The sequence below is a fragment of the Cordyceps militaris genome, assembly GCF_000225605.1.
Source record: "Cordyceps militaris CM01 unplaced genomic scaffold CCM_S00004, whole genome shotgun sequence".
Classification (NCBI taxonomy): Eukaryota; Fungi; Ascomycota; class Sordariomycetes; order Hypocreales; family Cordycipitaceae; genus Cordyceps; species Cordyceps militaris.
Window position 1 is genome coordinate 2,478,530 of NW_006271972.1, and position 14,211 is coordinate 2,492,740.

Here is a 14,211-nt window from a genome sequence, read left to right on the forward strand (position 1 = left end):
GACTAGTACGTAAATTGTTACATTGTCGAATCAGTTTGGACCCATTCGCTTGACGGGTTCTTATTAATCCGGAGGGGTCTTCATGGTTCCGATCGTCCCACTGTTGGATCGGCAGACAATTTTCGATTGTTCAAACCCCTCATCAACAAGCCGCGAGACGAAATCCAAAATGGCAACTGACGGAAAAAATGCTGGGACGTCGCCCTACGATACGTATCAGACGTCGCTGACGGCGAGATATTGCAGCCCGGAGATGTCACGACTCTTTGGCCAGCGCTCTCGCCACTCACAATGGCGCAGGCTTTGGCTGCTGCTCGCCGAGTCTGAGAGAGAGCTCGGCATCCAGACCATCACGACGGAAGCGCTCGAGCAAATGAAGCAGCATCTGGAAGTCACCGACCAAGACTTTGAGGTTGCCAGGGTCGAGGAGAAGATCCGCCGCCACGACGTCATGGCTCATGTACACGCCTTCGGAGCTGTCGCGCCGGCAGCGGCCGGTATCATCCACTACGGTGTAAGTCGAAGTTGAAATTGCCGCCGTTTTTGATGCTTTGTGATAATTTGTCCTGCAAGTCTTTGTCAATTGAGTCTAACGGTTGAAAATCAGGCGACAAGCTGCTTTGTAACCGACAATGCGGAGCTGATTCTCATGCGTGATGCCATGGATCTTCTCCTCCCAAGACTGGCGAAGGTTATTTCCAACCTTTGCAAACTTGCTAGGGAATGGAAGGCAACACCAACTCTGGCATACACGCATTTGCAGCCAGGTATTTTTTACCGATCATCACCAAGCCGGTAGAAGGTTGCTAACCATTCACAGCTCAACTGATTACAGGTAACCGAAGCAGTGCCGCCTTTTGATGATATTATCCCTTGAAAAAATATTGATATACGTCTAGTTGGAAAGCGGGCAGCCCAATGGGCCCAAGATCTCGTTTTCGACCTTGAGAGTATCGAGCACGCTCGCAATGGTCTACTTCTTCGAGGTGAGCCGCCATACACATGGTGCATCTGACAGCGAGAGACTGAATGACAGGTAATTCCAGGTGCACAAGGAACTACGGGAACTCAAGCTTCGTTCCTCGAGATTTTTGGCGGTGATGGTTCCAAGTGTGACGAGTTGAACGCACTATTGTGCAAGAAGATCGACTTCCCTGGGTGCTACGACGTGTCGACGCAAACGTACACCCGCAAGGTTGACCTTCTCGTAGCCAACGCCATCTGCGGCCTGGGTGCTACGGCCCAAAAGATTGCCGGAGATGTCCGCCATCTCGCCTCGTGGCAGGAAGCCGAGGAGCCTTTTGAAACCAAACAGGTGGGGTCAAGTGCCATGCCCTTCAAAAGAAACCCGATGCGTTCCGAGAGAGTCTCCAGTCTCGCCCGAGAGCTTTTGTCCAAGCAGGCGACGACTGCAAACACCCTCGCGGCGCAATGGATGGAGCGCTCACTGGACGACAGTGCCGTCCGCAGAATGGACTTGCCCGAGATTTTCCTCTTGGCCGATGCCATCATTGGCAGCCTGGACAACATCACCGACGGCATGGTCATTTACCCTCAGGTGGTTTCCTCGCGGGTGCAGGAACAACTGCCTTTTATGTGCGCAGAGAATATCATCATGAAGCTTTGTGCCAAAGGCGTCTCCAGGCAGGAAGCCCACGAGCAGATCCGCGTCTTGTCGCACCAAGCTGCCGGTGTCGTGAAGCTCGAGGGTAAGCCCAATGATCTTATCGATAGAATCAAGGCCACCGAGTTCTTCCAACCGATCTGGGCTGATCTGGACAATATGCTGAGACCTGAGCTCTACATTGGTCGTAGTGTTGAAATTGTGGACCGTTACTGTGGTCTAGAAGGCGTAGCCGAGCGAAAGATCCAGAAATACAGGGCCGTCTTCGAGAAGTCAGCAACGACGGAGCTGAATGTCTAATACTAAATGCCAATATTTTATCAAAGAGCGCAAGCTGGTTTGAAAATATGTTTCGTTGCTGTCCCATATAGTCCTGCCTTGCACAGTGATCGCCTATCCTCTTTATCAAGGCTCGACAAGTCGGGCTGGCAAGTAGGGATTTGATAGTGCCTTGCACTCCCGGAATCTCTGCCAGTTTTGGCTGCCCCGAACCGTGGATTCCTACAAGACCGCTGTGATTTCCACTGGAATAGAACATAGGGCATGGCATATTCCAATGCGATGCCTGCTTTGGCCGTCATCGCCGTGGGCTTCCTGTTTGGCACTGCTATGTATCACTCGAACCACCAACGCGCTTCGGTTTCGCTATCTGCCACAAGAAACAACATGTGCCATACAAGATTTTTCAGAGAGGACCCTACCGTGTGCACAGAATAATACTTTTGACGGGGGCGGTGCCGGCCACGCGCTGCCCCCTTATCAGTTGCGATTCGCGTACTACTCGGCGGCGCGCCTGTGTCGCGGTCTGTATCACCATTCTAGGCTACTTCAAGTTGACGAAAATCTCTGACATAGTGATTCACAGACTGGGTACTAAAATATAGGAATAAATCCAGCATTGTTCCTCAGCATTGCGCTTCTCTAGGCTAATGCTTTGCAATGACAGCACGGGGGAATTTGCAAACTCGTGCCAGCCACGCTTAAATATTTCTATCAGATGCACCCCCAAAATATTACCTATATGAAGCATAGCTAAGTCCTTGAAGCTTGTGAGGTGGATCTGCGGCACGACCATGGTCTATAACGCATCCGTCGACATTTGGATCAATTGGGAGCTCTCCGACGGGGCTGAGGCGGCGTACAAGAAAGAGGCTAGAGACTTGGCACAGAGCGTGGATGGGTTCTAAAATAGGCGAGACTTACACCATCGCGACCGTCATGGGTCGGGAGCAGCAGCAACACGACGGCCCGGACCTGAACATTCTTCTTTCCGGACCAGACGCAAGTCAAAATACGCTACTCCGTGGAGGCTGCCCGGGGCCTTTTAGAGGTGCCGGATACAAAACTACTTTCAGAATTGAAAAATGAGGAGAGCAGCTCCAGCCTTTTGTGGTAGAGGTTATAGCCCCGCAAAGACCCTACATCTTGGAGCGATCTTCCGGTCCAATGTTATACTCACTCCGTTTTAAGAGCCGTCGTCTCTCTTCTGTCCCTATCAAGCTCACAATTTCGCATTCTAGCGCTGGGCTCGGTACACTCGCTGCAGAGGGGCTGCATGAGTTGGACAGCTATTTTTCGGACTTTGTATCAAGCTTTCACTTTCAAGAGTTTGTTGCTTTTCCGGGTTGTTGGAAGTAGCTTCCTTCTTCCCAAGAAAGTATCGCGGACGTACTTCAGGTCAAACTCCTAATGTATTATTATATAGCGCTATCAGTAAATGGCGACACGACCTGTTTCATGTGCTTGTAGTGTGTCCAGTGCGTAGTTGCTGGTCCGTTCTGTATGTATATTTGGGATTGGCTAGCGAGTCTCCAGCGATACGAGAGCTGTGGTGAGAGAAAGCATTGCTTGATCTTGCCACCTGCATCTGAGTGAGATTGGGCATTTTATTTTAAGACATCATCGTATGTATTATTGATAGTCCCTTTAAGTACACTATTATTCTCCCTCGGTTCTCTCACTTGTCAACTCATCGTATGATGCGAGGGCTAACCTTCAGTAGGTTTGACGCTTACCATGTTAGCCCACTGCAATGAGTACGCGTATGCAATTGCGTTATTTCCCCGAATTACGTTCTAATAGACACTGTGATAGTAGCCGGTCTGGCGGAGGAGTATTTGTCTCGTCTCCCACCTGACAGGGCAACCTGCGAGCCAGGGACGCTGAACCCTAAGATAAAGAACGCACACTTACCTCTCCGCGGGTCTTTCTTCTTACCTTCAAATGCAACAAGGGTTTTTTCTTTCTTTTATATCCATTCGAATTATCCGAAACTACTATCTACAATGTCAGCGTAGGAGGCTTCAGAAAGGGCACCGTTGTCATCATAGATTTTCTTGACAAGCTGTGCAGCACCCTCATGAGGACAGCTTCCCCGATTAAGGACATGAAGCCTTTAAGCCTCTAAATTCAATCTGGAATACGGCCAACCTGTCGCTAAGAAGATTCCGCTTCGATAACATGGGAGTATGGGGGGATGAGAATCCGGTGACCATGTTCGGGCCGATTGAGCACGCGCAAAGGCTCAAGGCGAATCTGGACAGCATCAAGCCAGCGGGATTACAGAGCAAGGATAAGATGGAAATGAGGTATATTGGAAATATAGGTACTGGGAAGCGACTAGTTATGTCAATGGGTACGCTAAACTTATACTTCCACCTTTAAACTGTCTGCTTGATTCTTCGTATAAAGGGCGTGCTGCTTGGGACGGATGAGTACCTGACTCCATAGAACGACGCCTAGGAAAATTAAGCGGCAAGTGAATTCGTCTCTGTATCGCTAAAACATGCCAACTAAATAAACTCCACTATGCTGGGTCTGCACAACATTAGTTCAATACCGGTTCAAGACCGCGTGCATCAGGACCGTGGGGGTAGCCGTCTGATGACATCGGTGCCCTTTGATGAATGCTTAACGAGACTCCGTTCTTTTCAGTTTTGGTGGTTCTTGATTGCTAAATTGACTGTGATAAAGTATTCAATGGACAGACATGTGATTGACGGTCATAACTGTGGTACCCCTAGTCGCAGGTGGCGAAGCGATCAGCTGCTTCATGTCGTACCTCCCAATTTCAAGGTAGCCAAATGCCCGACATTAATCAGGTGGGTAGTTTGTGCGATTCCTAATGTATACTACGAAAGGGGTCGTCATATTTGATCAGCTGCTCCCGCCCTTTGGAAGCACGGACAATAACCACCTCAATGCCTCGATTCGGCTTGAAGTCTTTCTACATTCATATCTTCTTTTGTATGTATAACTGGAATCAATACATAATGAGCTCGACCACCCCGGAATCTATGAATGGGCTTCAGGCAAATTCAACGACAATCAGTGTCATGATTCTAGTGCCAAACGACAAGACGAAGGAGATGCTGGTCCAGGAGCTCTTTTTGTGGCACTTTGGATCCGAGGCGCCTTGCACTGTGCACCGCTGCCGAATCGATGGCCCAGAGCCATATATGGATAATGTCAATGTGGTAGAGATGGTGCTCGAGTTTGGAGACAGGCGTGCGGCAGACGGGTACTTCGAGAACATGATCCCGCAGCTCGAGGCATTCGGCTACGAACTTGGGCCGCTTCAACCCTATGTCGTGCGGGAATAGCAGATCGTCTTTCGGAAATGAACTGCAAAAACACCTACTAGGAGCAATATATAGCACTTACGCATGTAATTTAAAGGAGATCGCAAAGTAGTTCTTTTCCAAAGACGCGGAGGGATTACGGTGCAATGTTCACCTATGGCGCACGATTCTGAACCTGGCAAGAATGATATACCGAATCGCACGAAACCGCAATGAAAAACTTGGCCTCGATTAAGATTTCCCACGGCCGGCCTTTTGCTGTATACAACGCAAGGCAGATCCGTTTGCCCTGCGGAGCACCCCCGTTTGCCCTTCACTTCACACCACTACCAGCAACAATTCCTTTGACATCTGCCAAATCTGCTTCTTTCATTCAATTTCTTGGGTGTGATATGCCACCATCCAGAACGCACCCTGGCCGTCGGGCCTGGACTCAGCTCCCAAACGTGGACGAGGACAGTTGCACCGAGATTGCTAGCGACTCCAACTTCCTCAATGGATTATCTTCAAACGAAGAACGACTCGAAAAGACAAAAATACGGCGCAACAATGATCTTATCTGCACTGCCACCGAGACTGGTCCAGACGGCTCTCGAGTAGAGTCATTCCAAAGCATGATGAAAGAGTAAGCAATCAGTCAAGGCGATATTTCTGCCAGTTTTTAATGAGCGATAGGTCATTCAACAACGCTATCTTGTCTGATGTCACCATTTTCGTCAACGGCCTGCGCTTTGCGGCACATAGCTTTGTTTTGGCTTCTCAATGCAAATTATTCAAAGATGTTTTTACAACAGGTGGACTGAAGAAAGAGGCCACCAAAGAGTTCCGGTACAAGACGAAGCATCCGCATGCCTACTGGCGGATGCTCGAGTATATGTACAAGGGGACCTACTCCATTGAACCGGCTGCTGAAATAGCTAAATCAGGTAAGCTTATCATCAACAAATTCCCGGCTATATGTGATAAAACTCTAACTTTATAGATGACGATCTCATTCACAGGCACATTCACGTCTTCGCCGTCGCCGAGGCTTTCGACATCCAGGGTCTCCAGCGACTAGCCTGCGACAGATTCCAGCAATCCATTTTGCAGGATAGAATGGACATTGACTTTGTTGCTTGCGTTCGATTGATATATAAAACCACCAAAAAGAGAGGTAATTTGCTGAGGACAGAGGTGATGGAGATTGTGTGCGGGCATTCGAAGGAGTTGTGGAAACTGGCGGAACTACAGAAACTCGTCTCTGACGGAGGGGATTTCACTGTGGACTTTATGGCCAAGCTCCTGGAAGGCAACTAGTAGTTTTTTCGAGCTCATCTTTCTATGGGCCTTTTCTTCCTTCTCAATTCCGGAGCACTCTCATGACTTCTTTAAGGTGGCCCATTTACAACTTGCATATGGTACTTCTGCGAGACGAACCCAGTGCCATTCTGTGAATAGAGCGCCAGGAACTCATCCCATAATTACGGTAGCACCGCCCCGGTCCTTGCCACTGTTGGTACGTTGCAAGAGGCTGCGTGGTGCAACAAAATCTGGTCCCAGTCAGTGGATTTGCGAGGTTTTGAGACGGGTTGGTCAAGTTTCCGTCATCATACACATATAAATGAATTCGTAATATATATTTATGACTTTCCCTCAGATTTGTAACTCCTCCAAAGACAAGATTGGAGTCCTACTAAATACTCGATGTAGCCCGCCCCTGACGCCATTTGCATCTGTAGTGCCCTTGTCATACTGCTAGACTGGCTGCATACGTGCGGTGCCAAACATATGTAATGCAGATTCTATCATTTGCAACACCCCAGAAAGTGCTGAGGGATCGGCTAAGATGTTGTCAGTGAGTTGTTGACTACCTATCTAGCCTCAACGCGAAGGCCCTCGCTCAATGTTATCACGGCTTGTCCGCCGTGGTTGATGGAACGAGACAATTATCAATTTGAGATAGGACATGCCATGATGGGAATTGCATCTTGTTATCTGAAAAAAAAAGAACTCGATCTTGAGTACTATTGTGAACATGGTTGATTTTGTTGTTGATACTCTTGTTGGTCTTTTTATGCTTGTCCAGTAAGCACAGGCGAGGCATGTCTAATGAGGTGAACAACTTGCACGCACGCCGTAAGTTGAACACCCATCAAGACAGCCATACCGAATCAGCCAGGTGAGAGAACCCGCATGTAGGGGTATTTCTCTTTCGGATGAACTGCAGATATCTTTTCTTGGGATTCTTTTTTGTTTTCCACAGATACGCCAGCCACGTATTCAAGCCAGTTCACGCAGAGGGACAAGTCTGGGGTCTGGCAGGACATGCAAGCCCGTCTCTGGATGTGTTGCGATCGAATCATGTAGCAGGAAAACAGATCATCGGGGAAGGGGATAAAAAAAAATGTTACTTGACAGCCGCCCTTGATGGTGTCAAAAAAGTATACTCAGCTCGCTGCATTGGTCATCTGCCTCTGTCTGCCACGCAAACCAGCCAGTAACAATGCAGGGCCTCACCACATGCCAGCCACCGTATCAACACCAACAAGACCTCTCACCTTCTGCTTCCGCCTTTTCATCCAACTTGTTCCAACTTGACCCCTCTTCCAACCATTTTAGCCCCAATCTGCCCACCCTCCAACCTCACGCGCCCGTGAGTATGACGCGGCACCAGTGCTACCTACATACCCTTGCTGGGCTTCCCTCAACACTTTTAAAGTACAGTCAACCTCACTCGCATTCACACACATCTCCCGCTGCTGTGCTCTCGGTATGCGATACACCCTCGCCCGCTGCGACTTGATCCAGCCACCATGAAACCCCAAGATCTTTTGCCACGCCTCCTCCTCCTCCTCCAATCCGCCCGCGCGCTACCCGCGTTGCGTCTAAGCTGGCCTTGGTCTCCCGCCCCTGATGACAGCACACTCGCGCGACCACTACCAGCGCCAAACATCCCCCGCCACGGACAGCCGGTCAATGGTTTCGACTTTCCGCACCGCCCGGGGTTCCCTTCGACCGGTTTCATCGCTCTCGGCGACTCCTACTCGGCCGGCATCGGCACAGGCATCAACGGTTCCGAAGTCGATTGCCGCCTGGGCAGCCATGCGTATCCCATACTCATTCGCAACGACATGATGTCGGCCCAAAACGATGACCACGGCAACGCCACGACCTTTCAGCATCTGTCATGTACGGGGTCGACGATACAGGATGTCTTGGCCGGCGGTGAACATTCCCAGGTTGATCTCATTAACACTACGGCATCTGCTGATTTCGCCCTGCTCTCCATCGGCGGTAACGACCTGGGCTTCTTTGACATTATGAATAGCTGCATCTTCCGCTTTTACTCTTTCTACTCGGGAACCTGTGAGGCCGCTCTCGAGCGCTCTGACGCACAAATTGCTGGGCCCGAGTTCGACCAGCACCTACGTCTGCTCATTATGGAGGTTTTGGACAGGGTCCACTGGGAGAAGCGTCCCTGGTTCACCATTACCATCACGGGCTACGCGCGCTTCTTTAACGCCGACACGGAAGAGTGCGATAATTATTCTTTGGGAATATGGTGGCGCGGGCCAAAACTGAAGCAAGACCTGCGTAGAAATATGAACCGCATGGTCCTCAACGTGAATCACCGAATCGAACAGGCCGTTCACACCATCAATGAAGCGTTTACGGAGCCAAGGGTATTGTTTGTGAATTACGACGATGCCTTTGAGGGCCACCGCTTTTGTGAGCCGGGGGTAGTTGAGCCGGATTATATGCGCAACGAGACTTGGTTCTTTTTAGTCGGTGGCGAGGATAATGACGGCTCGACCATGCCCCACGAGCCTTTCCCCCCGAATTCGACCCTTGGTGATCCGCAAGTGCTGCGCGGTGACGAGGTAGCGGTGCAGAATTCCATGTGGTATGTGCCGACATATTACGGCAAAACATTTCATCCAGTAAGTTGCCTGGTAGTACAGTCTTTTCTTCCTGTTTCTGACCTTCGAATAGCGCACCAAGGGCCACATGGCCATTCGCGACAGAGTCTACCAAACTTGGCGCGAGACAGACATTTTGACTGTTCAGCCAGCAAACGTAGAACTGTAAGACATGGTAGTAAAACGGGGCAGTAAATAGAATGGTTTCAACGATGTCTATGTGGATCTTTCTCTTTTTAATTATTTCTCTTTTCCGAAATGTTTAGCGCAGCATAGGAAGGCCTTTGTTCATCGCCTCATACCTGATCATCAGTTAGCGCTTTGGCACTCACTCTGACAGCAGGAGGTAGTTAGCGCGTACACACTAGAACAACCTGGGTCGGACTAACTTTGATGCACAACTTCCTCCGTCCGCATCACGCGGCTGGCGGGATACCTTGCCTGCCATTTCAACCTCCGCGCGATATTTCTCATTTCCATCTCCCAAAATACCGGTTCTGTTATTTCTTATCGCTCGCTGAGGCCTCAAGCTACGTTTGAGCCTTTTGGCCTCCCTTCATCCGCCACAGTCACCATGGCTCCAGAAGCTAAAGGTATACGCTGACCCCCACTCTATGTCACAGCATCACCCGCAGTCTGACAATCATCGCAGGCGCAAAAGAGTCTGCCAAGTCGTCCAAAAAGGACACCAAGGGTGGCACCATTAAACTAAAGAAGCAGGCACCCAAACACAACAAGCCCGGCAACTGGCGTGACGGTAGCGTCGTCGAAGGTATGTGCGCACTGACGAGACACGGCAGTGGCATCGCTAACACATGGGGTAGACGAAAAGAAGAAAATCGTCAGCTCACCCTCGGCTTCTATCGCCTCTCCCGGGCCCGTCGTCAACCAGCTCGACGACAATGCGCGGGAGGCCTTTGCGACCGGCCGGCCCCTCGAAGACTCGCCCGACCTGCAGCAGTGTAAGCACTGCAAAAAGAGCATCCTGAAGACAGCGACCAAGGCGCATATCGCGGCATGCCTCAAATTGAAGAAGGAAAAGGCGCAGCGCAAGAAAGAGGCGAGGGAAGCCCGCGAGCGAGCAAAGGAGGCCGCACGCGAGGAAGAGGCGCGCAAGGCCGAGGACAAGGACGACGAGGAGAGCGATGACGATGATGATAAAAAGGGTGGCAAGCGCGCCGGGAAGAAACCCGAGGATAGCAAGGGCAAGAAGCGCAAGGCCGATGGCGAGCCGGAAAAGGCGCCCAAGGCCAAGAAGAAGAAGGATGAGCCGAAGGCCAAAGTGCCCAAACCAAAGGGTATACTCTACGTGCTGTCTTACATGTATAGTGCTAACATTTGCAGGCCCTGTCGATGTTGAACGACAATGTGGTGTCATTCTCCCCAACGGGCAACCATGCGCGCGCTCGCTTACCTGCAAAAGTCACTCGATGGGTGCCAAGCGTGCGGTCTCAGGCCGTTCGCTACCTTACGACATGCTCCTTGCGGCTTACCAAAAGAAGAATCAAGCTAAGCAACAGAGTACGTCCTACCCAGATATACGGTCATTACACTCTTCTAACACAGTACAGAGGCTGCTCTGGATGCCAACGCCCCTGTCCCGGACGAAGACGAAGAGAACCAAGGCCCCGTCGACTCGGACGAGGAAAGTGGCGCTGTCATGGCGGCCCTCAGCAGCTGGAAGCCCAAGCCCCTCGTGCCGCAACCCTTTTTCACCCCTATCAAGCGCCAGTACCAGCTTGCGCGTCTCCACGAGCAGCTACAGATGGCCACTAACGGCGGCCGCACCAATATCTTCCAGGTTGTTGGTTACGGCGCGCAGAAACTGCCCGAGGGCCATCCGGGGTTGGAGGACGGCGACGCGGAGGGGGAGGATGTGGGCGCGCTAAGCTTTCCCACGTCGGCACGGTCAGGGTCGTTTGCGATCCCGGCGACGCCTTCGAGACCGGCATCGGCAGTGGCAAGGGGCTGAACTGAGAGCATTACGGAGCATATATGGCGTTTTCATTGCTTTGGGCGTTTCGGTCATGACGGCGTTGTAAGGTTGGTAGAAGGCTCTTTTGAATTATTTGGCTTTAGTTTATACCCACTAGTTCTGTGCTTCGGAATTGGTAATGACGGCGGAAGGTATGTGCGTAGAGTGAGCATTGGATACGGACAGCGTGCGAGCTTTATTATTTGAGGGCAAAGCAATTTATTTTATTAAAGATATCCACGATGGCGCCTTTTGCAGCGTCAGTGATTTGATTCTTTCTCTTCATCGAATTGCCATCATCAGCAATCAATTTTGCTGCAATAGCATGCCTCCTTATGTACCTAGGTTGGTTAGGGTTGTGGGACTGGCAGTCAGCTACGCAGATCGTCGATGACGTCGTTGATAAGAAGCTCGGCAACTGGCACATGTTCATGCTGTGGGATATCGCCTAGCATAACACTACATTGGACATCTACTGTTTCATCCTATTTTCAGACTATTTTCTTTTTTTCAATCGCTTACCATAGTCGCGCAGCTGTTACAATAACCACCACACTGTGGCTATTGACATCGATCGCTCTTCTGCATTCTGCAACGAGCATGGCTTCCTCACAGGTCCTCGAGGCTCTTGGCCACGCAATTTCCGGCTCTTTTGGCACCGCCACATCCACTGCCGTTCTCGCACCACTCGACCTCGTCACAACGCGCCTCAAGATTCAGCGGCAGCTCGACGACCAGTCGCAGTATAGCGGCGTCGTCGACGCCTTCCGCAGCATCCTGCGTGAAGAGGGCGCCGGGACATTTTACAGCGGCCTGGGCACCGATGTCTCCAAGTCCATCATTGACTCGTTCCTCTTCTTCGGTTTCTACAATTTTCTGCGGCAGCGCAGCGGCAAGGGACCGGGCGTGCTACAGGAGGTGGCATTCGGCATGATGGCCGGCGCCGCGTCCAAGGCGTGCACGGCGCCGCTGTCCAATGTCGTTGCGAGGCGCCAGATGACGCCGAGTGATGACGAAATGCGGTCGGTTACAGAGACGCTGCGGGACATGCGCCGGGACGGCGGCATAAAGGCGCTCTGGGCGGGATATTCGGCGACGTTGGTGCTGACGCTGAACCCTAGTATTACCATGCTGCTTAATAGGAGGCTCGCGGAGCGCGTGATTCCCATGCTAGAGGAGGAGATGGACGTGCCGGTCGCATGGGTGGCATTTCTACTGGCAGCGCTGAGCAAGTCGGCGGCCACGGCACTGACGTATCCATTCCAGACGGCCAAGACGATGCTACAAATGCCGAATGCGGGTTTGGACGAGGACGAGGATGAAGATGAGGAGAGGAAGAAGAGAAGGTCAAAGAGGAGGTCTGTGTGGGCGAGAATTGTGGCAGCGCTTGATAGAACCATCTTTGGCATGATCCTGCGGCTGATGAAGACGGAGGGACTCGGGGCGCTGTATGACGGCATGGAGGGCGAGCTGCTCAAGGGCTTCTTCAGTCATGGACTGACAATGTTGACCAAGGGCTTCTTTCACCGGTTGGTGATTCGCATGTGGATCATGTCGCATGCTCGTCGTCCACTAAAGTCGTCGAGTTGAGTTGCTCAGGTCATTGTATTTTGGTTCTATGTATATATATATATATATATATGTATGTCTAGGTAAAAGAGGTTTTTGTTGGGCTAACATTGGAAAGCTACATTGTTGCGTTCCACGGTGTTGCCGCCGCGCGCTGAAAAGCCCGTGCCTTCGGATTTCAGCGCAATCATGCCGCTTGGCAGCAGCGAAGGCTTGGACGTGGACGTAGATGTGGACGTGGACGTGAATGCGTCGACCCTCCACGACAGCGGCGTATCGCAGACAAAGCACGCCGCTGCCGCGTCTCTGGTCGTTTCCTTGGCCGCCTGCTTCGGCGGCGGCGCCACAAACTGCTTGACGCAGCCGAGGCACAGTACGTGCCCGCACTTGATGGCCATGGCCGGGCTCGACGCGTTGGTCAGCGTCTTGCGGCACGACGGGCAGGTGCGGGTGCCGGCTCGCTTGGACAGGTCGGACTGCTCGTCAAAGTGAATGGTGATGAGGTGCTGCAGGCTGAGCGCGTGCGGGTTATCGCTGGCGGACGCGGGACACACAGCAACGGGTTTGGTTTTCTTGGAGGCTTCGAGGAGTCGGGCGTCTTTGGTGGCGTCGGGTGTGAGTGAGGGTGTCCAAAAGGACGGTAATGATGATTTAGCGGCCTAGTTTATGTTAGTCTTGCGCCGGTTGTGCCAATGGCTAAATCTTGCCTCTTCGTCGTTAATGGTCTTTCGAGCTTTTGCTCGGTCTTCTTTGGCTATCCTCTCCAGTTCCTCCGCGTCTAGCTCAAATTTTCTCTTTACGTTCGTGATCCTTGGGGTATCGTTATTCGTTTCTTTCGCTACATCTCTTTCCGCAGCAGGTCTCGCACTGCCAGAGAGTCCGGCCTGCGTGAGCTCAAAATCGCGAACGGCACGGCGCTGGTCCTCGTCGTCGTGGGCGGCCTGCGCCCGGGCGGTATCACGTTCCGCCTGCCTCCGCGCCTTGTCGGCGCGCTTAATGTCCTGTTTCTGTGCGAGCATGTTGGCAAGCGCACACTCGCGGCAAAAGATGTCGCCGCCCAGGCAGGACACCGGGTCTCGGGCCAGCTCCAGGCACAGGCTGCACGAGCCAAATGGCAGAAACGAGTCGCGGTGCAGGCGAGCCGACTTGGACGCCCAGTTGGCCTTGGCGAGGCTGCGCTCGTGCGAGGTGAAGACGGGCCGTGTCGTATTTCGCTTGCCTGAACTGAGGTTAGTTCTAGCCGATGCCGCTTGGAAATCGAACAGGAGCATACTATGCGACATGCTTAGGGAGGATACCGAATTCCCGGCTCTTCGTCGTGTTGTGGTTATTTGCTATAGACTGTATTTTCTGGCTGAATAGGCTGAAGATTGATCAAAGACAAGCCGACGCATGAGAGGTGGGGCGTGGCACCAGTAGCTCATTCATTGCCTGATCGCGATCGGAAAATTTCCAGCTTCTCACAACCGTTGCAGTGCAACTGCGCACCCGCCAAGGACCACGCCAACTGGCTGCGTCTGAGGATCCGACAACTTTCTTGCCATGTCTTGCTCTTCACCT

At 51.9% G+C, this 14,211-nt stretch overlaps 6 protein-coding genes across 6 annotated transcripts; 5 read left to right on the forward strand and 1 right to left on the reverse strand.

The window, feature by feature from the left end:
- Positions 1–169: 169 nt before the first annotated feature.
- Positions 170–1,924, forward strand: CCM_05789 (adenylosuccinate lyase; the record flags this gene model as incomplete). The annotated part of the gene is made up of 5 exons (XM_006670933.1): positions 170–514; positions 608–767; positions 821–835; positions 900–986; positions 1,047–1,924. The coding sequence occupies 5 exons, from the start codon at positions 170–172 to the stop codon at positions 1,922–1,924; spliced, it is 1,485 nt and encodes a 494-aa protein (XP_006670996.1).
- A 2,972-nt stretch (positions 1,925–4,896) lies between these two features.
- Positions 4,897–6,504, forward strand: CCM_05790 (BTB/POZ fold domain containing protein; the record flags this gene model as incomplete). Its single annotated transcript, XM_006670934.1, has 4 exons — positions 4,897–5,144; positions 5,612–5,830; positions 5,881–6,131; positions 6,188–6,504. The coding sequence occupies 4 exons, from the start codon at positions 4,897–4,899 to the stop codon at positions 6,502–6,504; spliced, it is 1,035 nt and encodes a 344-aa protein (XP_006670997.1).
- A 1,496-nt stretch (positions 6,505–8,000) lies between these two features.
- On the forward strand, positions 8,001–9,276 carry CCM_05791 (esterase; the record flags this gene model as incomplete). The annotated part of the gene is made up of 2 exons (XM_006670935.1): positions 8,001–9,128; positions 9,181–9,276. The coding sequence occupies 2 exons, from the start codon at positions 8,001–8,003 to the stop codon at positions 9,274–9,276; spliced, it is 1,224 nt and encodes a 407-aa protein (XP_006670998.1).
- Positions 9,277–9,681: 405 nt separating this feature from the next.
- Positions 9,682–11,079, forward strand: CCM_05792 (SAGA complex component; the record flags this gene model as incomplete). The annotated part of the gene is made up of 5 exons (XM_006670936.1): positions 9,682–9,700; positions 9,760–9,879; positions 9,932–10,405; positions 10,452–10,628; positions 10,679–11,079. The coding sequence occupies 5 exons, from the start codon at positions 9,682–9,684 to the stop codon at positions 11,077–11,079; spliced, it is 1,191 nt and encodes a 396-aa protein (XP_006670999.1).
- A 603-nt stretch (positions 11,080–11,682) lies between these two features.
- CCM_05793 (peroxisomal adenine nucleotide transporter 1) lies at positions 11,683–12,672 on the forward strand (the record flags this gene model as incomplete). Its single annotated transcript, XM_006670937.1, has 1 exon — positions 11,683–12,672. The coding sequence occupies one exon, from the start codon at positions 11,683–11,685 to the stop codon at positions 12,670–12,672; it is 990 nt and encodes a 329-aa protein (XP_006671000.1).
- Positions 12,673–12,755: 83 nt separating this feature from the next.
- On the reverse strand, positions 12,756–13,934 carry CCM_05794 (zinc finger containing protein; the record flags this gene model as incomplete). The annotated part of the gene is made up of 2 exons (XM_006670938.1): positions 12,756–13,310; positions 13,359–13,934. 2 exons carry the CDS (start codon positions 13,932–13,934, stop codon positions 12,756–12,758), a joined length of 1,131 nt encoding a protein of 376 aa, XP_006671001.1.
- Positions 13,935–14,211: the final 277 nt, after the last annotated feature.